Below are 22,617 nucleotides of genomic sequence, written 5' to 3' on the forward strand. Positions count from 1 at the left end.
TCCGCATCCAGGTCCTGTGGTAAGGGGACTGGGAACACGGCGGGGTGATTGCAATGTGCCTCCTGGCCCTGCGCACGGCCCACAGAAGAGCCGAGGTCTGCCTGCCTTCCCCCTCTGCCCTCCAGCTTTGCGACACATTCACATAGGTGGACATCCTGGATAGATTCTTCCAGAACCGTTCTTGGTAAATATTGCCAACGCCCTGTAGAAGCCCCACTTGGGACAAGCGTCCCTGATCTGTTCATCGTTGGCTGGCGTAGAGCCTGGGAGGACCAATGACAAACCCCCCACCGCGTAATGTTGCTGCCCCGAGACATTTTTTCTCATTCATAGGAAAGAGTACAGACTTGGCTGGAGTCCCCGAGGGACCTGGTGGCCGTCCGCTGCTTCCTCTTGCTGCCAGGGCTTTGCGAATGCCAGTCCCCTGCTTGAAATGCGTTTCCTTTCTGTGGTGCACTCACACACATGGTCGGAGCCCCCTTGTCAGTGGTCTGCTGGGTGAGCCCCCACAGGCCCAGGCCCTGCCTCGATGTCTCCCCTGAGCCCTCCTTCACCTGTCAGGACCCTCGTCTGTCTCAGCCTTCTGTGAGCCTTCTCCCAGCTCATGCTGTTAGACATGGTGATCTGGGCACACAGGTCTCTCCCCCAGTAACGAGAGCGTCTCGAGACCAGACCCACCTAGCATGTAGACAGGGCCCTGGCCCATGGCGGGCAGCGATTGCTGGCACCGTGGGCTGAGGTGAAGGCGGTTCCATGGGCTCAGACACATCGGGGACCCGCACTGTGGGCCTGGCCTCGTCTCTCCAGCACTCACTACCTCCCATGTCTGTGTCCTCAGTTCACAGGAAATGGGCCGTGCGAGGTGAACAGTGTCCAGAAGAGCGAGCACGAGAAGAATCTGGAGCACAGCAAAAAACGCTCTCGGCCCTCACTTCTCCGTCCCGTGTCTGCGCCCGCCAAGGTAACCGTCAGCCGTGTGCATAGATGTCCATGTATGGGGACACCCAGTGGCCTGGTCTTCTCTGTAGATGACCTGGGAAGCACTGTGCAGAGGCCCGGGGCAGGGGGCCACATCTGGATCCTGGTCTGGCTTGAAATGCGTCACCTGTGGGACTTGGGAAGTTGGCTCACCTCTAAGGTGCCATTTACTCGTTCCCCTTGGCTTGTGTGATTGTTGCGAGAAGGAGTGTTAGCTCCTCCCACAGAAATGGTATATGCTGATCAGTCTGCTCCTTTTCACCATCATGACTCTTTCACTAGCAGGGCCACCATGTACAGTTGTGCAGGTTGGTCACTGCACAAGGCGCCTTGCTGAGGGGTGAAAGGGGCTGAGATCCAGCTCCTGTAGCACTCATCATGGTAGTGATTTTCTAATCCCATCATTCCGTGTGCACTTACTGGTTGTCTTCCTAGTGTAAAGAAGAGCTTTCTCTTCATTCTCATTTACTTAGTTACATACATCAATATGGACTCAGGGTTACAACCCATGGCTGTCATTGTTTGTCCTGATGCCTGAACTGTCTCAGTTTGGGCCAGTGGGGCCCCTTTGGGCTGGCTCCTGTGTCCTCTGTGACAGGTCACCATCGTTCTCAGGCGCTGGGGAGATGGTTTTGTAGCCTCCTCGATGCCCCAGGAGAACAGCCAAGTTCAGGTCCAAGTCCAGTTTAGACAGAAGTCTTTGCAGAGATCTAAAACCCAGGCTTCTGCGGGATCATCTTGTCCCCTTCCTGTACCCTTCCTGTTACCTTCATGGCCCACGGGACAAAACGACCCAGGCAGGGAGGAGGTTTCTGATGTTGTATCCAGGGACGCCTCTCCCTTGCTGCTCTAACTTTATGATGCTCCCGTCTGTTATCAAAAGCCCTTCCCTGCCAAGGTTGAGGCCCCAGAGCGTGGGCTGGCGGTGGTGTGCCCCTCACCCTTCACTAAGTCACAGAGGCAGAGGTGGGTGATTCTCAAAGGACTAGGCTGCTGTCATGGCCGCCCTTCCCTGAGAAGTCCATCCCAGGGGTCTGGGCAGACCTCATCCAGTGTCCCGTGGCGAGTCCATTGATGGCTCCATGTTGGCCACGTTAAGACTCACAGAGACAGACAGGCTGCCGGGGATGCACAGGGCATTGACAGCCAGGATTTCTTTCCGCAGAAGAAAATGAAACTCCGTGGTACCAAAGACCTGTCCATCGCCGCCGTGGGCAAGTACGGGACCCTGCAGGAGTTCTCCTTCTTTGACAAGGTGAGCGTGTGGGCCGCTGGCCTCGCCCGGTGCACAGCTGCAGGGCGGGGGCTCCCAGGAGGGGAGCAGAGAGTGTAGGGAGCTCTGGGGTGGGGAAGGAGTGTGAAAGCCGTCATGGGCGGGGGCAGCGTGGTGGTCAGGTGGGAGGGGGAGCTCAGAGCCGAGCCGGGCTCATGGTACGCACCTGCCACTCCTCCGTTGGGTGGCTTCTCTAAAGCAGGGGTGGTGCTGGGGCTCCCGCCAGGGTCAGTGGGCAGTGCCAGCAAGGTGGCCCCGTGCATGGGCTGTCTCAGCTGTGAACTGCTGCCTGGAGAGCGGTGCCTGCAGACCACAGCCGGTCGCTTTCGAGCACGCCTGTGTTGGTGAGCTAGTGATGTCGGAGCCGAGGGCGCAGGGGCCTGAGCCGCTCTCCCGCAGGTCCGCAGGGTGCTGAAGAGCCAGGAGGTGTACGAGAACTTCCTCCGCTGCATCGCGCTCTTCAACCAGGAGCTGGTGTCTGGCTCCGAGCTCCTCCAGCTCGTCAGCCCGTTTCTAGGGTGAGTGACACTTCCCCTGCAAGTTGGCCCTTCTCCACACTCCGTCCATCCTGCTTTTTGTTGTTGTTTTCGAAAAACGCCACATGCTTTTTACAATTGTGTCTTTAAAGTGAAATGGGTGTCATTATCGATTCACTTGCAGCTGTAAGAAAGAACACAGAAAGATCCTGGGACCGTCCCCCCAAGGTGACATCTGTAGTCAGCATCACAGCCCAGATGTTGACACTCACGTAACCCACCCGTCTTTTCAGGTTTCCTATTTCGCTAGTACCCCTGTGTGTGTGTGTGTGTTTATTTGTATGTGACTACACGACTGTCACCTGTGAAGGTTCCGAGTCACCATCACAGTTGAGATACTGAGCAGCTTCAGAACCGCAAGGCTTCTTGTGTTGACCTTTACTCCCGCGTCCACGTGCCTCCCACCCCCCAGCCCCGCAGCAGCCACTCGCCTGTGCTGCATCTCTCAAACTTCTGTAAGAAAAGCGTTAGAGAAACGGACTCATGCCGTGTGCAACCTCCAGGATCGGCTGTTTTCACCTGGTATAATCCTCTGCAGTCACTTGATGTCTGCTTTTGAAAATTCTCACTGTCAGAAATTGCAGGAAGAATGAGATGACCACGCGGCGCCCTTGCCGCCAGGGAGAAGTCCCGTTAGCGGGCTGGCAACTCGCTTCAGCACGTCTGCGGCAGCGCAGGCAGAGCTGGCCGGGGCAGCGCAGGGCTGGCGCGGGTGGTGGGCGAGGCGGCCTCGCGACACAGTTCGTGCGCTGCGGCTCTCCAGCCGTGTCGCGGCGGACGAGGTTCTTGGCTAGCCTGAGCCTCAGTTTCCTTGCTGTCAAATGGGGCTCAAAAACATTCCTACACAGGGTGTCACAAAGCTCCTGGTGGCCTCTGCGCCTAAGACTGTTAAAATAGCCCCTCGTGGGGCCACCCCTGGCCCGGTGGTTGGGTTCATGCGCTCTGCTTTGGTGGCCCAGGGTTTCCCCGGTTTGGATCTGGGCCATGCTGAGGTAGCGTCCCACACAGCCCAACCGGAGGGACCCACAACTAAAATACACAACTGTGTACTGGGGGGCTTTGCGGAGAAAAGGAAGATTGAAAAACAAATGATTGGCAACAGATGTTAGCTCAGGTGCCAATCTTAAAAAAACAAAAAGCCCCTTGGACATGGCGAGTGTGCCTTGTGAGTGCCCAGATGCGGCGTCCTTAGCCCTGAAGGCAACTCCAGGGGCAGCTGCTACCTGAGCTCCTTCCTATTAATTAAAATTTTTTTTTATTGAGGTCGTAATAGTTTATAACATTGTGAAATTTCAGTTGTACGTTATTATCTGTCAGTCACCATACAGATGTGCCCCTTCACCCCTTGTGCCCACCCCATAGCCCCCTTCCCCGCCGGTAACCACTGATCTGTTCTCTTTGTCCATGTGTTTGTTTATCTTCCACAAATGAGCAAAATCGTACAGTGTTTGTCTTTCTGTCTGGCTTATTTCACATACATAACACCCTCAAGGTCCATCCTTGTGGTTGCAAATGGGAGGATTTTGTCTTTTTTATGGCTGAGTAGTATTCCATTGTGTGTGTGTGTATATATATATATATATATATATATACCACATCTTTATCCAGTCATCAGTGGGTGGGCACTTGGGTTGCTTCCACATCTTGACTATTGTGAATAATGCTGCAGTGGCCATAGGGTAAGTCTCTTTGAATTGTTGATTTCAGGTTCTTTGGATAAAGACCCAGTAGTGGGATAGCTGGGTCGTATGGTTTTTTCTACTTTTAGTTTTTTGAGAAATCTCCATACTGTTTTCCACAGTGGCTGCACCAGTGTGCCTTCCCAGCAGCGCTGTGTGAGGGTTCCCTTTTCTCCACACCCTCTCCAACATTTGTTGCTCTTTGTCTTAGTGATTATAGTCTTTCTGATGGGTGTGAGGTGATTTCTTAGTGTAGTTTTGATTTGCATTTCTGTAACATTGAACATCTTTTCATGGGCCTGTTGGCCATCTCTGTATCTTCTTTAGAAAATGTCTGTTCGTATCCTCTGCCCACTTTTTGATCGGGTTGTTTGTCTTTTTGTAGTTCAGATGTGTTGAGTTCTTTATATATTTTGGAGTTAACCTCTCGTCAGATATATGATTTGTAAATATTTTCTCCCAGTTGGTGGGTCGTTTTTTCATTTTGATCTTGGCGTCCTTTGCCTTGCAGAAGCTCTTTAGTCTGATGAAGTCCCACCTGTTTATTTTTTCTTTGGTTTCCTTTGTCCGAGTAGACATGATATTTGAAAAGATCCTTCTAAGACCAAGGTCAAAGAGTGTACTTCCTGTATTTCCTTCTAGGAGTTTTATGGTTTCAGGTCTTACCTTCAAGTCTTTGGTCCATTTTGAGTCTATTTCCGTGTTTGGTGTAAGATAATGGTCTACCTTCATTCTTTTGCCTGCGGCTGTCCGGTTTTCCCAGCACCATTTGTTGAAGAGGCTTCCCTTTCTCCATTGTATGTTCTTGGCTGAAAATTTTTAACTAGTTCATGTAAAGTGAGATACATATCCAGGAAACCACACAACGGAGGAATGGTTTGGTGCATCATCATTAGGCAGACGCCTTGTGCCCACCACCCTGGCCACACCTTGGCCTTCACCAGCCCCAGAAGCCCCTCCACGTGCCATCCCGGTCGTGCTCCCTCCCGGCTTGAAAGTGCCTCCTCCTCGTGCTGGTTATGATACGGCCTCCCTGGCCGGCACCCTAGCCCCCCCGCCCAGTCCCACCTCGTCTTCTGGGATCTGTTTTCGCATCTGTCTTACAAGTCTTCCCCCCCCCCCCATTTTATTCCTTACCATCTCTTTGTTGGCACCCCTACGCCGGTGGGTCTCATCGCGTCCTTCTCCACAGTCCTGTTTCCCATGTCGCTCTATCCATCAGGATGCACTGGTGTCCGCTGAGCTCTCTCTGTGGTTCGTTCGTTCATTCATTCATTCATTCACTGGGCGTTGCAAAAGAGAGGACCTCAGCAACGTTTGTCACCTTTTCGTGGCCCGGGGAGATGCTTGATTTCTCCTTTTATTTCAGTGTCAGGCTGCTGAGTCACTCTCCTGCCTCATCAGGACCAAAGGGGCCATTGTATTCTTTCCCCATTTTTTTGGCATTATATGAACTCATGAACTTAAACACATTTCCTGTATTTTGATACCTTTTCAAGCTGAGGAAGCTGCGACCCAGAGCACATACCTGCCACTTTCCCCAGGACAAGATCTCACAGAGGTTCGCATGGTGACCGGTGGTCCGGCCCCGAAGCCTGGCCCTTTGCCCACTTCTGCCCTCTGGACACGCGTGTGCCTGTTGAGTTTCCTGTAAATGGTGTTGTGCTGTCAGTGGGATGCAGCGTCCTCTCTTTTTGTTAACTCAGCATCTCTTGGCTGTCTTTCGGTGTCAAATGTGAACGCATGTGATTGTTTTTAGTGACTGCTTAGTATTTTCTTCCTTGTAGGTACCAGGGTTTTCTCAGCAGGGTGGGTAACGATGCACGCTTGTCTCCTGTTTCTCCCTACAGTCAGTGCTCAGAGGTCAAGCTAGGGTTGTCAGCAGCTGCCTCCTTGGTGGTCCTGAGTGTCCACATTTCACAGTGACCTTTTCCCTTGGGTTAACTTTCCCAGACTGCCGAAGATCTGTTAATGCTTTCAACAGTGGCCCAGAGCAGGATGGCGGGGTTGCACAGTCTTGGCTAAAATGTGGCTGGCTTTTTATACCTGGAGGGCATGCTCACGCACTCACTCGCAGCGAGGTGTGTCTGCTGAGCCCAGAAGCCAGTGCCATGCCCCCGATTCCTGGCAGAGACGCACTCACTGTAGCTGGAAGGTGAACTACAGTGGGTGAGAGGCCGGGGTTGGGGGCAGGGTAGGTGGGCGGCACGTGGGCCTTGGCAGGTTGGGCACATGACCAGCCCCGAGTCTGAATCGGGCCTCTGCTTCCTACCAGCAAAGCGAGAGTTTCTTCATTTATAAAATGGCCATATCTCCCTCCTGGGGTTGTCAAGGGGCTGGGGGAGAAGAATAAAGGAACAGGAAATGCCGGGTACTGAGCAGATGGGCAGTGCGAGGTTGGGGTCAGCTGTTCCCTTTGGACATGTGGGCGCGTGTGGTTGGGCGGGGCCCAGGAGTGTGCAGCGAAGTCCAGAGACGAAGTGGGCCTCCACTCACTCATCTCAGCGTGACACCTGGCTGGGCTAGTGTTCACCTCCGCGGGGTCCCTCTTAGCATGTGCAAGCTTCAGCTGGGTGTGCAGACCCGAGGGCAGCTGAGCACGGTGGCTCAGAGAGCTGGCCTCTGGTGATGGCACAGCCGGAGTGGGGGCTGGGCGGGGGCATCTTCCTTCCAGATTGTGCAATTTGTGTTTATCCTGGCTGTAACTGCAGACGTCCCCTGCCCTCATTTTGTTGATGTCTTCTGTCCCTGCATTTCTGTTTGTTTGTGGTTTTCCTGGTGAGCTGAGTTGGCGCGGGGTCCTTACAGTGGGGTACAGCGTGTCAGCAGACTTTATCTGTAAAGGGCCAAGGTTAGAGACTCTGGCATTGTCCTGCGTAAGCAGCCACAGGCAATATTAAGCAAATGGACACAACTGTGTACCAGTAAAACTTTATTTACAAAGACAGATGTGAGCAGGTTGGTCATAGTTTACTGGACCCTGGCCTAATGCCCAGCCTCTTCCAGTCAAGGAACATTGCTGACCCCAGCTTCTGCCAGCTAGGTTGTGTTTTCCAGACTATCTGAAGGCCGTCCTGTGAGTGACGGGGCCTGGTTGGTGACAAAGTGGTGGTGGGCATATTCACTTGCGCCTGCAACGACACTCGGTTCTGCCCCTCCTCCTTGATGTTGAATTCTGACCATCTTTAACCACAGGCGTCTACACGAAGCCATTCTAAAATCTCTAGATCATTCCTAGAAAACCCCAGAGTTTCCAACTTACTGTTTGTCTTTATTTCTGAAGGAAATTTCCAGAACTCTTTGCACAGTTCAAGTCCTTCCTGGGGGTGAAAGAGCTGTCATTTGCCCCGCCCATGAGCGACAGATCCGGGGATGGAATAAGCCGGGAAATTGACTACGCATCTTGCAAGCGCATTGGATCCAGCTACCGGGCGCTCCCCAAAACCTACCAGCAGCCCAAGTGCAGTGGGAGGACGGCCATCTGCAAGGAGGTAGCACTCCCCAGGGGCTCATGTCAGCTTATGTGGTGCATGCTCCCCACTCTGCAAGACAGCTGTCCCCCCCATGCTTCAGATGAAAGGCTGGAGTGTCAGCCCCACCAAATGCTGTGTAACAAATGGTGCTGGGATGTGGGGAAACAAAATGCCTGAGCAGAGGTGACGGTTTCTTAGCCAACTGGTAGTTTTGGCAAGTCTTAAAGCACCGTGCCAGCGCAGGGTTTGGCACATTCCTCCATTAGACTTAGATTGCTTTCTGCCTTGATCCTGCTTTGTCCCAGCTTCACTGCCCTCAGGATGTTTCTCTTTAGCTTGACGAGGAAACGCTTCTTCAGGGTTAGTGGACAGACTGTTACTGCATTTCCAGAATTCAAGAATGCATGCTAGATTCCAGGATGTATTCCAGGAGTCAGCAAACTATAGCTTGCGGGCCAATCCTGGCACACAGCCACACCCCTTCATTTACGTATTGCCTGTGGCTGCTTTACCATGACAGCTGGATAACTGCAAAAGCTGAAATGTTTATTATCTGACCTTTTACAGAGAAAGCTTGCCATCCCCTGAAGTAGTATGGTTTGTTCACTTGAAAGTCATGTTTTCTTTTAAGATCACTTTAAAATTAATTTTACTATTTGTACAATAAGGTAATCTCCTGTAAACTCAGGGTGATATTGCTTATCCTTGTATCTTCTATACCGGGGGACACAGTAAACAATTCTGGTCGCTGGGGCTGCCGCGCCGGTGACAGTATTTCTTCTTGGCACAGGTGCTGAATGACACCTGGGTCTCCTTCCCCTCCTGGTCGGAGGACTCCACCTTCGTCAGCTCCAAAAAGACACCCTACGAGGAGCAACTGCACCGCTGTGAGGACGAGCGTTTTGAGGTGCGTGTGCTGGCACTGTGGGGCCGTCTGGGCTGACCCTCGGTCCTGGCCAGAATCGGGGAGCCCTGGGGTGCATGCCTCTCTCCCCTTCACAGCACTACCTTCTCACTTTCCCCTGTTCGCCTCCCTCCCCACCATCCTTTTGAGTATCAGGGATTCTGGCACTTTCCAGCAGGGGACAGTTCCTAAAAGCATCCCTTTTCTGCCTTGCTGGCCTCTAGGCTGGCTAGGCAACGATGCTTTTCCTTTTTGTTCTTAAAATATATATATATTTAAATTTGATTAATTAAAATTAAGTTAAATTAGTATTTCTCAGTGAAATTTTATTCTGAGATCCTTGTAGATTCATATGCAGCATGAGAAATAAGACAGAGCGACCCAGCATTCGCTTCCACCAGTGGTAACAACGTGTAAATCTCGGGTGCAGTGTCACAGCCGGAATGTTGACGCTGACCCAACCCACGCTCTCATCCACGTCTCCCCAGTTGGATTTGTGTTCATGTGTGCACGTCTGTGTGTGCGTGTGTTTGGTGGTGTGCACGCGCGTATATGTGTATTTAGCTCTGGCGGTTCTCACCTGTGGAGGTTCATGTATCCACCACCACAGCCAAGATGCTGACCGGCCCCTCCTCCACTAGGAGCCCTCATGCTATCCTTTACAGCCTGGTGCCTCCCTCCCCGCCCCACCCATCCCTGACCCCTGGCGGCCACTGACCTGTCCTGTCTTCCATCTCCATCACTCTGTCATTTCAGGAAGCTTGTAGAAATGGAGTCACATGGTATGTAACCTTTGGGGCCTGGCTCCTCCCTCGGCACATGGGCTGGAGACTCATCCTGGGGGCGGTGTGTGCCCCGAGTCCCTTCCTTTTTATTGCCAGGTGAAATGTGCTTTTGATGCCTGTGAGGGGGTCAGCCCAGGGACTTCTTCCCTCCTCAGATGAGTCCACCAGTGCTGAGCATCCCACAGATCGGTCTGTCAGCGCCAGGTCCTGCCTTTGTGCCTCCCCCTGGTTGTCACTGTTGCTGAGGTCTGGACCCCACCCCCGTGTAATTAGCCGCTGAACCCTCATTAGGGCTGCCGCTTTCTGATGTCCATTATCTGCCCCCGAGAGATGTGGGATTTATTAGCTCTGTCCATGTGACTCTTCTGCCTGCCCACTGGCCAACCCCTTCCTGCCTTCCTTTCCGTAGTTAGACGTCGTCCTGGAGACCAACCTGGCCACGATCCGGGTGTTGGAGAGCGTGCAGAAGAAGCTCTCTCGAATGGCGCCGGAAGACCAGGAGAAGTTCCGTCTGGATGACTGTCTCGGGGGCACATCAGAGGTGATTCAGCGCCGGGCCATCCACCGTATTTACGGCGACAAGGCTCCGGAGATCATCGAGAGCCTCAAGAAAAACCCCGTCACTGCCGTCCCCGTCGTCCTGAAAAGGTGTCCCCTGGCTTCTGGCTGCCCCGCCCTGCTGAAGGGAGCCCCCCGCCCCCCAGGAGTGCATTAGTGCTCTTTGTCACGGGTAATCGCAAGAGGGAGTCCCGGGGCCTCAGGCTGGCTTACTGTGTTTTCCAGTCTTCCTTCATCTCCCTATTCCACTCCTGAGAGGAAAGCACAACTGTGTTAATGGTTGTCCGTCTTTCTAGAATCTTCTGCCATGTACATAATCATGTCTGAACATGAGAAGTAATTATTTTAAAGCATAAATGGGACTGTCCTGTACCACAGCTTGCTTTTTCTTTAGTAACACCTTTTGGGGGTCTTTCCATACTAGTCATACTGGTCAACAGGTTTTGATTAAGTAGCCACCCTTGACCAGGTGTTGTGCCCATCCCTGAGGTTACAGAGCTAAGCAAGGCCCACACAGTCCTTTCCCTCATGGGCCTTGTAGTCAAGCACGGGAGTCCTGCAGTCAAGCCAGCAGCTGCACAGAGTGTGGTCGGTGCCGTGGGCCAAGACAGGGAGGAGGTGCTGGGGTAGTGATGTTGAGAAACCGTAAAACCGGCCATGCTGATTCTATGGGGCCATTGCTCCCGCCCGCCCTCCTTTCTTCAGACAGAACTGGCTGCGCAGGCCAGGAGCTGGCTGTTCCGAGTCTGGAACGCACTCAGCTGGGCCTGCGGGGTGGAGACAGCCTGGTCCTGGGCAGGGATGGCTTGGGTGGGCACCCCGGGCTGTCCCCTTTTGAGCCCCATGCTGAGTCCTTCCGGCCCCCACAGGCTGAAAGCCAAGGAGGAAGAGTGGCGGGAGGCCCAGCAGGGCTTTAACAAGATCTGGCGGGAGCAGTATGAGAAGGCGTACCTCAAGTCCCTGGACCACCAGGCCGTGAACTTCAAGCAGAACGACACCAAGGCCCTTCGTTCCAAGAGTTTGCTGAACGAAATCGAGAGCGTCTATGACGAGGTGAGGCCATGCTGAGTGGGCCGGCTGCGTCCTGGCGCTGGCTCTGCCACCTCGGGCAGGCTGCCTGCTCTCTGCCTCTGTTGCCCAGCATCGCCCTTGCAGGGCTGGCTAGCGGGGAAGGTGGATGTTTCTGTGGCACCTAGCCTAGGGCCGGCCGGGGAGGAGGGTTGCACAGCTCTGCCATTGTCAGCAGAGGCCCCCACCGTGGGCCTTTAGGTGACCGAGCAGCTTTCCTCTACTGCCGACGATGTCCCAGGACCCCCTAGAACTCAGAAGGAGCATCGCATCTGCCCCTTGCTCAGACTGTACTGCGCGGTACTGGTACTGTGCTGATTCTAGCAGCGAGGAAACTGAGGGATGAGCACTGGCCACTTACCAAGGCCAGTCGCAGGAGACCAGGGCTGCAGGCCTTTGGGCTCTGCCTCCAGCTGCCACATCGCGCCCTCTTGGCAGCTTCGGTGTGTTCGGGTCACGGGACCTGCACCACAGCGGAGGCAGGGCTGGGCTCTGGGGCTTCCAGGATTTGGGCTTTGAAAAATGCATGCAGGGAGTGAGTTACTCGCAGGAGCCGTAGGGGGAGCCACTCGGGCCCCGCAGCCCTGGCCTGGCTCTGAGTTGTCACCGTGGGCCGCCCCACCCCTTAATGGCTGCCCTGTCCCCAGCACCAGGAGCAGCACTCGGAGGGCCGTGGCGCCCCCTGCAGCGAGCCGCACCTCATCTTCGTGTATGAGGATAGGCAGATCCTGGAGGACGCAGCTGCCCTCATCAGCTACTACGTGAAGCGGCAGCCAGCCATCCAGAAGGAGGACCAGGGCACCATCCACCAGCTGGTGCACCAATTCGTGCCCAGCCTCTTCTTCTCCCAGCAGCTGGAGCTGGGGGCGTCTGAGGACTCTGCCGATGAGGGCCGGGGGAGCCCCCTGGGGCAGAGCGCAGACCCTGGCGAGCGGAAGAAGCCAGCGCCGGGGCCACAGAGCAGCCCGCCGGAGGAGAAGGGGGCCACGGGCGCGGTGCCGGCCTCAGAGCAGCTGCCGCCGCAGCACAAGCCCCTGGACGACGTCTACAGCCTCTTCTTCGCCAACAACAACTGGTACTTCTTCCTGCGCCTCCACCAGACCCTGTGCTCCAGGCTCCTGAAGATCTACCGCCAGGCACAGAAGCAGCTCCTGGAGTACCGGACCGAGAAGGAGAGGGAGAAGCTGCTCTGCGAGGGCCGCCGGGAGAAGGGCAACGACCCCGCCATGGAGCTGCGGCTGAAGCAGCCAAGTAAGGCCCCGAGACTCCGCCGGGGCCCTCAAGTCTGCGGCGGGAGGGGAGAAAAGCGGCCGGCAGCGTGGGTAGCCTGTGATCGGAACCGTTCACTTACTGTGACTTTTCATTTTGAAATAATTGTTAGCTCAGATGAGAAATTTCAAATGGAAAGTTGCGAAAGTAACACAGAGTACCCTCCCCCAGCCTCCTGAGCGGCAGCACCGCTTCGGGCTGGAGTGTCCTGATGGGACCAGGAGGCGGGTGTCGCAGGCCACACCAGCCAGACTACAGCCACGGCGGCTTCTTGCCTGTCCTCCTGGGTTGTGACGCTCTCGGTGGCCTCTCCCCACGTCTAGCCGCGTGGAGCCACCGCCCGGTTGAGCTGCCGTCCTGGAACTGCAGGCCAGCATCAGGAGGCCTCCGTGGCGGGCGGCGGCGAGTGTGGGCTCCATGTGTTCTTGGAGAGCCTAGACTCATCCCCGTGGGGGCCTCGTGGGCCTTTGGTGACCGCGTCCCCGCCCTCCCGCAGGTGAGGTGGAGCTGGAGGAGTACTACCCGGCCTTCCTGGACATGGTGCGCAGCCTGCTGGAGGGCAGCATCGACCCCACGCAGTACGAGGACACCCTGCGCGAGATGTTCACCATCCACGCCTACGTCGGCTTCACCATGGACAAGCTGGTGCAGAGCATCGCGCGGCAGGTGAGTGGGCGCAGGGCCGCTGGGTGAGCGGGCCAACAGGAGGGCGGAAACGAGGCGGTCGCACCTCCCTGTGGGTCCCTCCCTGTCCCCGGCTTTGAAAACCATCCCTTCCATCACTCTCATGGCTGTGCAGTTGGCCTGTGGACGGTACCTTTTGTTTTTTAGTTAAGGTAGAGTTCACATAACATAAAATTCACCATTTAAAGTGTACAATTCAGTGGCATTCAGCACATTCACATTATAGAATCATCAGCTCTATCTAATTCCAAAACATTCCCATCGTCCCAAAAGGAGAGTCCGTCCCCATGAGCAGTCCCTCCCCGGCCCCCTCCTCAGCCCCTGGCACCCACTAGTCTGCTTTCTGTCTCTGTGGATTTGCCCGTTCTGGATGTTTCCTATAAATGGGATCACGCACTGTGTGGCCCTCTTGTCTGGCTTCTCTCGCTTAGCATGAGGTTTCCGAGGTTCATCTACGTCGTAAAGTGTGTCAGAGCTTCGTCCCTTTCTGTGGCTGAGCGCTGGTCCACTGTGGCTGGAGCACGCTTTGTCATCTGCTCACCCGGCTATGGGCACTTGGTTGCCCTACCCTGGTGATTGCGAGCGTGCTGCTGTGAACACGCGTGCGCACAGGTTTGTTGGAGGCCCTGTTGACAGACCTTTCGTGAGGGTGGTTTGACACCATGTGGAGAACCTCAGCCCGCTTCTCCAGGGGGACGATAGCAGTGACGTCCATCAGCATAGTTTATAGTAGCGGAAAGTCCCCCACAGCTAAACAGCAGCGAGAGGAAGTTGGTCACATAAACATAAACAGCAGAGCCGCAGGCGAGACGGGCGTGGTCCTGGGCTGCGTCCTTCTCGTTCCCGCTGGAGTTTCCTGATCAAGTAAGGCTGCTCGCTGTGAAGCGGAAAAGGAGTTAGGGAAAGAGTCATGTCATTATGCTCCCATCCAGAGGCACTCACTAGAAACAGCATTTCCTTCCAGGTTTTCAAACTTCTTATTGAAGGAAAACACGCAGAAAAGTGCCCCTATCCTAAGTGTGTAGCTCCACGGTCTTGACAAGCGGACACCCCGCCCCCGCTTCCTCCCAGCCCCTGCCCACCCATGGGCGCCCACTGCCCTGATTTCTGACGCGGTCAGCTCCCTGGTTTTGAGCTGTGTGTGAATGGAAGTGCACAGCGTGTCTGGCTGCATCCAGACAGTGTGATCCTTTGAGATGCCTCTCTGAAGAGATGTCCATAGCTCCTTCATCCTCCTCTCTGGAGGATTCCGGGGAACTAGTCTGCGTTGGGGCCCTTGGAGCAGGGCTGTGTGTCTCTGGCATTGCCTCCACTCCCCTCGGGTGGGGCACAGGCAGGCTCAGCCAGCCTCGGTGGAAGCTTCCGGCTTCCCGGCACACTCTGCGTCCTGCCCAGTACTCAGGATCGGTGGTCCCTCTCATCGCTCCTGTGCTGAGGGGACGGTGAGATCGAGTTGTGGCTTACCCTGCATTTCCCCAGTGGCTCAGGGATCCGTGCCTTGTCATCCCTCTGTGGCCATCTGGACATGCTGGCTCTGGAGAACCTGACACGCCCCCTGCTGCTTTTCCCCATGGACGAGTCGGGGGGCTTCAGGTCTTCTGGCTACAATGACTTGTCAACACTGATGGCTGTGTTCTGACACCCTAACCCTTTTGTCCTTGGCCACCTCCTCGTTTCCTTTTGGGGGCCAGGTTGGGTCTCTGTTCCTCCTGTCACTGTCTGCAGTCATGGCCACTGTGGTCAGGTAATGGGGAGGTGGGCACGGGGTAGCATGGAGAGAGGACATGCGGGGCCCTGCGCACAGCTCCGGGAGGGCAGACAAGGGGTACACGACAGGGCTGAGTGCTGTACACCCAGGCTGGGGGTCGGCTCTGGCTCCTCCAACAGGCCATAGCTCTGGTGACAGTGGCTTCATCTGCAGCACTAGAGGGTTGGACCAGATCAGGCGCTTGATTAATGCTTTAGAAAACATCCCTTTCTTCACAAATGTCTCCTGTAGACCTATTTTTAAAAAAGGGAGAGCGAAGGGATAAAACAGAGCTGGTCAGCTGGAGCCCTAGGGGTGCCGACCCCCCAGCATGACCCCACCAAATCCCCACACAAGTGCCCGGGCTGGATGCTCGCAGGGCCCTGCCCGCCCACGTCTGTCACCTGCCTGGCAGGGCCCTGTCCACACTTTTTGCTGCTTTTTTTTTTTCATTAGCGTTTCTTGTTTCCAGTAACAGCAGTCAGTGCTCATTGGGAGCTTGCCACATGCCAGGCCCCAGATGAGGCCCAAGTTTCCCCATGTCGTGGTGTTCACTCAGTGCAGGGACGTGCGGGAAGAGCCCACGGCCGGTGTCTGCAGGCGTGTGTCTGGGCCACAGGGAGTGCCTGGCAGGCCACTCACACTGGCTCCGTGTGGCCCCGCAGCCCTGCTGTGGGCATTACTCATTTCTTCCCAAACCTGAGGGTTTTAAATGTGTTTGTAGGAATTAAAGGAATTGTGTTCATAGCTGAACATTTAAGGGAAATGACCACCTACCATCGCATCACCTTTAGATAATTATCGTCCCCCTTTGGGCGCATTTTCCTTTGTATTTTTCTGTGCTTTTCTCACACCCTGGCAGGGTTTGCTCATTTGCTCTGGTCTGGTGTGGTCTGCCCTGGTCTGGTCTGTCCTAGTCTGGTGTGGTCTGCCCTGGACTGGTCTGGTGTGGTCTGGTCTGCTCTGGTCTGGTTTGGTGTGGTCTGCCCTGGTCTGGTCTGGTCTGGCCTGGCTTACACCCAGCACAGAAATTGCCCTGTGCAGCCCATTGGATTCTGGCCTTCATCCCCGCCTCGTGGACTTTGCCACCTCCTTTTTGGGTAGGAGGGGGCTCCAGCAAGAGGTGGAAGGGGTGGCTATGCATCACCCTTCCTGGGGAGTGCCCACGCCAGGCACTCACCAGCTCTCTGGCCCGCAGCTGCACCACCTTGTGAGCGATGACGTGTGTCTGAAGGTGGTGGAGCTCTACCTCAATGAGAAGAAGCGGGGCGCTGCCGGAGGGAACCTGTCCTCGCGCTGTGTCCGCGCCGCCAGGGAGACCAGCTACCAGTGGAAGGCCGAGCGCTGCATGGCTGACGAGAACTGCTTCAAGGTGAGAGGCCTGCTGCTCTCGCCCATGCGGAGCTGGGGCATGAAGGGGCGCCCACGACAGGCGAGGGCTGGCCACTGCTCCTGGGCTACACCACGGCTTGGCCGCCAGCCAGCCCCAGTGCCCTGCACTTCTTTTACTGGGCCCCTGGATGCTAACCCAGAAGGTGGGTGTCTGGCGTGTGGTCCCTTGAGGAAGGATCGAGGCCTGGAGGCTGGCAAAGTGGGGTCCCCTTTCAACCATGTCCTCTGCCAGCCTGGCTTTTCCTGCAGCTTCAGACTGTTTGTCTCCTGCCTCCCAGGTGATGTTCCTCCAGCGCAAAGGGCAGGTGATCATGACCATCGAACTCCTGGACACTGAGGAGGCCCAGACGGAGGACCCTGTGGAGGTCCAGGTGAGGACCCTGGTCCGTGCCCTGTGCCTGGTGCGCAGTGGAGGCCAAGAGCGGCCACGGGCAGCACGTGGGCTCCCGCCCCTACGCCCCATCACATGCTGGCCAAGCACAAGCCACGGCCATGAACTGTCCGCCCAGAGGAGCCTCCCTGTGCGGCTCCACACGCTCTTTGGGAGCCCGAGGGACTGTGCGAGCTGCAGGCAACTCTCGGGAGCCAGCACATGTGTTCAGGGCCGCGTGAGAGCCAGGCCCCCTTCCCCCAAAGCCCTGGCCCCTCCCACCTGCCGCAGATATCCCGACATCGCCGTTGTGCCCGTGGATGGTGCGGGCACTCAGACCCCCTGCACTCCCCGTGCCTCGACTTCATGGCTCCGGGTCCCAGGCCCCGACCATCAGGGGAGACTGCCCGCCCCGCCCTAGACCCGCACGCTCCGCTGGAGCAGACTTTACCCACTCGCCTCCCTGCTCCCAGAGGGCGGTTAAATGCAGACCTGCATGCGTCCCAGGACAGTCACAGAGGCGGCTGGGGGTCCTTGTCCACCCTTGTCGTCCCTCCCCTTCGTTCTTTCTGTGGCTCATGCATGCCCTTCTCTTTGTCACCTCCCAGCGGGTCTAGCCTTTGCGCGCGTCACTTGGCTGGGGCAACTGTGTCCATTCCGCAGGCTGTTGTAACAACACCATGAACCGGGGGCTTTAAACAACAGCAGTGTCTTCTCTCAGCCTGGAGGCCAGAAGGCTGAGATCCGGGTGTCGCAAGGCTGTTTTCCCTCTGCGGCCTTTAGGGGAGGATTTCCTTTCTTCCTCCAGTTCTGGGGCCCCAGGCGTCCTTGGCTTGTGGCCACATCACCCCAGGCTCTGCCTCTGTCTTCACACGGCCTTCTTCCCTGCATGTCTCTGTTTTCTTTTCTTACGGGGACACAAGGCAATGGAGTCAGGGCCCACCTTACTCCAGCGTGATTTCCCTTGACTGTGTCTTAACCTGACTCCGTCTGCAGAGACCTTGTTTCCAGACGAGGTCATGGCCACAGGAACCGGGGCTTTGAACTTGGACACCATTCAAGTGTTTTTGGTGTTGGGAGGCACCATTCAACCCATAACAGTGATCAGTTCATCCCAGTTGGTCTGGGACATTCCCAGTTTTAGCACCTAAAGTCCCACGTCCCAGGAACTCTCAGTCCTCGACACACCAAGACAGTTGCTCTCCCAACACGTGGCTGCCTCAGAAGGTTTTATGGAGTCTAACAGTATATACGTGAATAGTTACGTACAGCAAAAGTATGATTTCTCTTGTTGCCCTTTTGACCCTAAATCAAGCAGCTGAAGATCTGTGGGCCAGGAGCGGGGACACTATCTGCTCAGGAGCTTTCTGTGTGGAGACACAAAGTGCGGCGACACTGGTGCCCGTGTGCCGCCGGGAGCAGGACCCATAAGCCCCAAGCCCCTCACAGAGCCAGGGCTCACCCGCCGCAGCCACAGGGGCTCCCCGCCCAGCATCGCTGCCTGCTGCTTCTGGGCTCCCCACACCGGAAACACTTTCCAGGACAAGTGAGGGTTGGGGCCTGCACGCCCTGCCCCTTCTGGAAGTTCCCAGCAAATGTGGTTTTGTTAAGCTCACGTCTGGAGGAGCCTCTGGCTTTACCCTGGGGTGAGCGATGACTTGGACACTCCAGGCCATGCCCACCCTGGACCCGGGTGGCCCTTACAAGCCCTGCTTGTTACTCACCCCCTACTCCAACCTGGTCTTTCCCTCTTCGTACCTGCTGTTCGTGTCCTGATGTCCGTTCCTGGCCCCCTGGCCTCCACACCCCGCTCTCTGTGTGGGGGGCCCCCAGGTGAAGTGACCACGTGATGAATAGCAATAGAAAGGTCATCACACAGCGGGGACGTCTCCACTTAAACACAAAACGGCAGTTCCGTAAATTGTCTGACTCGTGGCCGGGTGTGCTTGGTCCCATTCTAGCTGAGTCCTTTATCCTCAGCTGCAGTCTGGAGCTTTCCATCACACATCAGGGTCCTCTTAAAGCTTTGGGAGGGGTGGGGACGAAATCCCTGGGAACCTCTGAACTCAGGGTCCTGGGGGAGAGGCCCGTGACCCCCGATACGTGGGGACTCATGGCTCTGTCTCGGGCTGCCCCCCAGCACCTGGCTCGGTATGTGGAGCAGTACGTGGGGACCGAGGGTGCGTCCAGCTCACCCACTGAGGGATTCCTCCTGAAGCCCGTGTTCCTGCAGAGGTGAGAGGACGAGCTTCCTTCCTGTGGGCCCGGGGAGGCCCCTCTGTCCTTCTCTGGGGCTGCGTCTGGGAGCGTTTCTGGGGCAGCTGACGTGTGCTGTGGTGTGGCCTTGCCCTCGTGAGGCTCACGGTCTCGGGAAGCTGAGCGATGATCTCGTGAGGACGGGGCATGACTGGGCTCACCCCAGCCGAGGGCATGGAAGGGCCGGGCCGAGACCCAGGATGAGCAGTCAGAGGAAGGAGAAGTCACCAGAAATGGCAGCCAGCAGGCCAGAGGCAGGAGTGGCCGCCGCCTGGGACACCGCCTGGGGGCCAGATCTCATCTCCAGCCGGATTAAGACAGTGGCCCTGAAGATCGGGGGGGGCCTTTGTGGGGGTTTAGACTCTAGTGTGGACTTGCGAGGTGGGGACTGTCCTGGGGGAGGGGGTCCCAAGAGTTCCAGGACCACTGGTGACAGGAGGTGAGGGTCCCTGAGACGGCAGAAGTGTCAGCAAGGAGGGAGGGACATGGGCATAGAGCGGGAACGAGGAGGGAGGTGTCATCAAACTTGAAGAGAGTGGAGGACCCTGTTGAGGGCTCCGCCTGCCTGAGGGACAAGAGAAAGAAAAGCGGGGTGGGGGGAGCGAGTGGGAGGCCCCTCCCATTGTTGCCAGCACCCAGGAGACTGGTTTTAGGATTCTCTGGATTGAAGCGGGTGGGTGGTGCTTTTCCTTCCTTCGATTTGCGTTTCTCCAACCTGGGAAGTCAAACATCCTCCCCAAGTTTATGAGACTCGAGGGTTTGCATGTCCTCTGGTTCCCGCTGCCAGCCCGTCGGCGTGCGCAGCTGGAGTGGGCCGCCAGCGCGCCTCCTCTTGCCCACAGGAACCTCAAGAAGTTCCGCAGGTGGCAGTGCGAGCAGGTGCGCGCCCTGCGCGGCGAGGCCAAGAGCTCCTGGAAGCGGCTGGTGGGTGTGGAGAGCGCCTGTAACGTGGACTGCCGCTTCAGGCTCAGCACGCACAAGATGATGTTCATCGTGAACTCCGAGGACTACATGTACCGCCGCGGGACCCTCTGCCGGGCCAAGCAGGTGCCGCCCCGCCCGCCCGCCCCGGGGACCCGGGGGCCTGGGCCTCCCTGACTCCCCACCCCACCCCCACCCTGCAGGTACAGCCCCTGGTCCTGCTGCGCCACCACCAGCACTTTGAGGAGTGGCACGGCCGCTGGCTGGAGGACAACGTGACAGTGGAGGCGGCCAGCCTGGTGCAGGACTGGCTGATGGGCGAGGAGGACGAGGACATGGTGCCCTGCAAGACGCTCTGCGAGACAGCACACGTGCACGGCCTGCCTGTCACCCGCTACCGAGTGCAGTACAGCCGCCGGCCGGCCTCGCCCTGACGTCCCTCGCGCCCCATGACGCCCAGCCTGGCAGTGCCGCTTCCTGGCCTCGGCGTCCGTCAGCGCGTTTTCATGAACAACCTGAGGGGCAGGGCATTCCCAGCCCGCTGCTACGCGCTCGAGGCTGTGTTGGCTCGCGGCCCCATGCTGCCAATCCCCTCAGCTTTCCGGCTTCCTTTGGGCCCATCCTGTGCCAAACGTGAACCCCCTGCACTTGAACTCGGGGGCTCCGTTCCTGCCGGAAAGCGGGGGATCAATGCACTGGCCGAGCAACAAGCAGTTGCATTTACACACCTGCCAGGCCGCTGCCGACACATGTGCCAGATGCCCGGGCGGGTCACTGCTGGCCCTTCTGTGCACGCGGCGTCTGGGAGAGTCTGATGACCCAGCAAGGACACGGTTGCAAGGGGGCAGTGTTCAGAACCCCACATCGAAGGAGCTGGCCCAGCGGACCCACTTGGAGAGCACTCTTTCCCGAGTGGTCCCGAGGGCTTCTAGAAACATGTCCCGAGCTGGGCCACCCCCGCATCTCGTGGTAGGGGCATTGTATGGCCCAGCCGGTATACAGGGTCGTTGGTCACTCTGAAAGAGGGAAGAGCCACCTCAGCCAGACTGGGGCACTCCACGTTGAGTGCCCACGTGGAGTGGCAGATGCCCAGCACGGCCAGCAGACCCCACTCGGGGAGAGACGCCAAACCCGAGTTGATCTGGCAGGCGGACTCTGGGCCAATGCTCCTGCTAAGCTCGAGTGTCCCACGCTGGGAGGGCCCTGGGCGCGGTCGTGTACCTAAGATGGACATTCTAGAAGTACGTACTGCACGCCACAAATATTTATTCCTTTACACTCTCTTAGCAGTTGTAACTTCTGCCACAGCTCAGTCCCGCAGCCTCCTGGGGGGAGAGAGCCCTCTTCGTGGAACTCCTCGGCCTGCCTGACGGCCCCGGAGAGTGGGTGTGAGGGGCTGAGGCAGCTGTCCTGCAGAGGCATCCAAGCTTTTTGTGCCAAGCTACCAAGGAATTTGGGCTGGCGGCCAGCTCCTTGAACTTCTCGCACTGTGAGAACCCCTGGCCAGGCCCCAGGCCCCACCGGACTGAGCGGGCTCCACGGACAGGCCCAGCGCCATCCCCACGCCGCCGCCTCTGCTTGGCCGTAGCCCTCATCTTCCGCAGCTGAGCTGTGCCAAACCCACAATTCCGGGAAGTGGAGGCGTGTTTCCAGGAGTTTCTAGGAGTGACCTGTGGAACTCGAGGTTTGAAAGCCTTGGACTCTGTGTGGGCGACTCCGAGGCAGGCGTGCCACTGGCCTCGCCCACGTTTTCTCAAGTGTAACCCGGGCACTTTGTGCGCATCCTCATTTTATAAGAAGGGAATTGCTCATTGGAATTCCCGAATCACATCCTGCCGGCAGCCAGTCACCCTTGGAGGCCCGTGCCCTTTGTGCCTTCTCGTGGGCCTGGGCGCACGGGCCAGCCCCCCAACTCCCCTGCATGCTTCTGGGGAGCATCTCTTCTGTTTTTGCAGAATTCCTGTTCTGGGGCTTGTACTTCCTTTGCAGCTGTTTTGAATGTAGTTTTCCTTTTCTATTTATTTGCACATTAAAGTTAAAAATTAAATATTGGCCAAAAGTTGTGAGGCTGGCTCAGTTATTTCAAGCAAGAGAATCTGGGGAGAGAATGGGAGACAGCCTCTCCCTGCCAGGTGGTTGGAGGCCCCGGAGGGAGTGTGCGCGTGCACACCCGGCAGCCTCTAGTCTCCAATCCCCTGTGGACCCCCAGGCCCCCTAGGCGTCAGCCCCCCTGAGTGTTTTCTAGAATATAATTCCAGGCTCAGTGTTTAGATTCAGTAGAAATGAGAGGTGTTTCCTTCGAGCGTTGTGTGTGCAAAACCGACTGACAGACTCTGAGCTTACTCTGCCCGCCCACTCACTTTTGCCAGCAGGTCTGGAGTGGGGTCTCGCCCTCCCCCAGTCCCACAGACCCATGGTCCCCGTGCTCTGGTCCCCGCCCGCCCTTCCTCTCACTCACCTTCTGCATCCTCTTCATCACTGTGTCCCCTGAACATCTCCAGGACCCCCTCCAACCCGGCCCCGCCCCTGCCTCCAGGTAAGAGGGAGCCCACAGCTCTGCTCAGGGTCCCTTAGCTGACTCTCTTGAGGCTTCTCCAGCGGAACTGCCGGCCCCACCCCTCACCCCACGCAGCGCCCACAGCCAGGCCTCGCCTCTCAGGTCCCTGAGCTGGGTCTGCACTGCCTTCTGCCCTGCCCCCTCCCAGGAGTTGTCCCCAATGTCCC

At 57.0% G+C, this 22,617-nt stretch overlaps 1 protein-coding gene across 2 annotated transcripts in view; it reads left to right on the plus strand.

The window, feature by feature from the left end:
* SIN3B (SIN3 transcription regulator family member B) overlaps window positions 1-21,952 on the plus strand; it is a 40,763-nt gene extending 18,811 nt beyond the window's left edge. Inside the window, exons 6-19 of one of the 2 annotated variants that reach the window (XR_011530521.1) lie at window positions 839-961; window positions 2,144-2,233; window positions 2,651-2,769; window positions 7,750-7,957; window positions 8,730-8,846; window positions 10,038-10,276; window positions 11,056-11,239; window positions 11,902-12,505; window positions 13,020-13,189; window positions 16,153-16,326; window positions 16,625-16,717; window positions 18,035-18,951; window positions 19,815-20,019; window positions 20,097-21,952. Coding sequence is in view for 1 of the 2 variants with exons in the window: in XM_070587338.1 (XP_070443439.1) it covers window positions 839-961; window positions 2,144-2,233; window positions 2,651-2,769; window positions 7,750-7,957; window positions 8,730-8,846; window positions 10,038-10,276; window positions 11,056-11,239; window positions 11,902-12,505; window positions 13,020-13,189; window positions 16,153-16,326; window positions 16,625-16,717; window positions 18,857-18,951; window positions 19,815-20,019; window positions 20,097-20,327 (2,652 nt within the window). In the remaining variant the exon portion in view is untranslated. The remainder of the gene's footprint in view (window positions 1-838; window positions 962-2,143; window positions 2,234-2,650; window positions 2,770-7,749; window positions 7,958-8,729; window positions 8,847-10,037; window positions 10,277-11,055; window positions 11,240-11,901; window positions 12,506-13,019; window positions 13,190-16,152; window positions 16,327-16,624; window positions 16,718-18,034; window positions 18,952-19,814; window positions 20,020-20,096) is intronic. The other variant, XM_070587338.1, reaches the window with a different exon arrangement.
* The last annotated feature ends 665 nt before the right edge of the window (window positions 21,953-22,617 follow it).

Source organism: Equus przewalskii, chromosome 20 (genome assembly GCF_037783145.1).
Source record: "Equus przewalskii isolate Varuska chromosome 20, EquPr2, whole genome shotgun sequence".
NCBI lineage: Eukaryota > Metazoa > Chordata > Mammalia > Perissodactyla > Equidae > Equus > Equus przewalskii.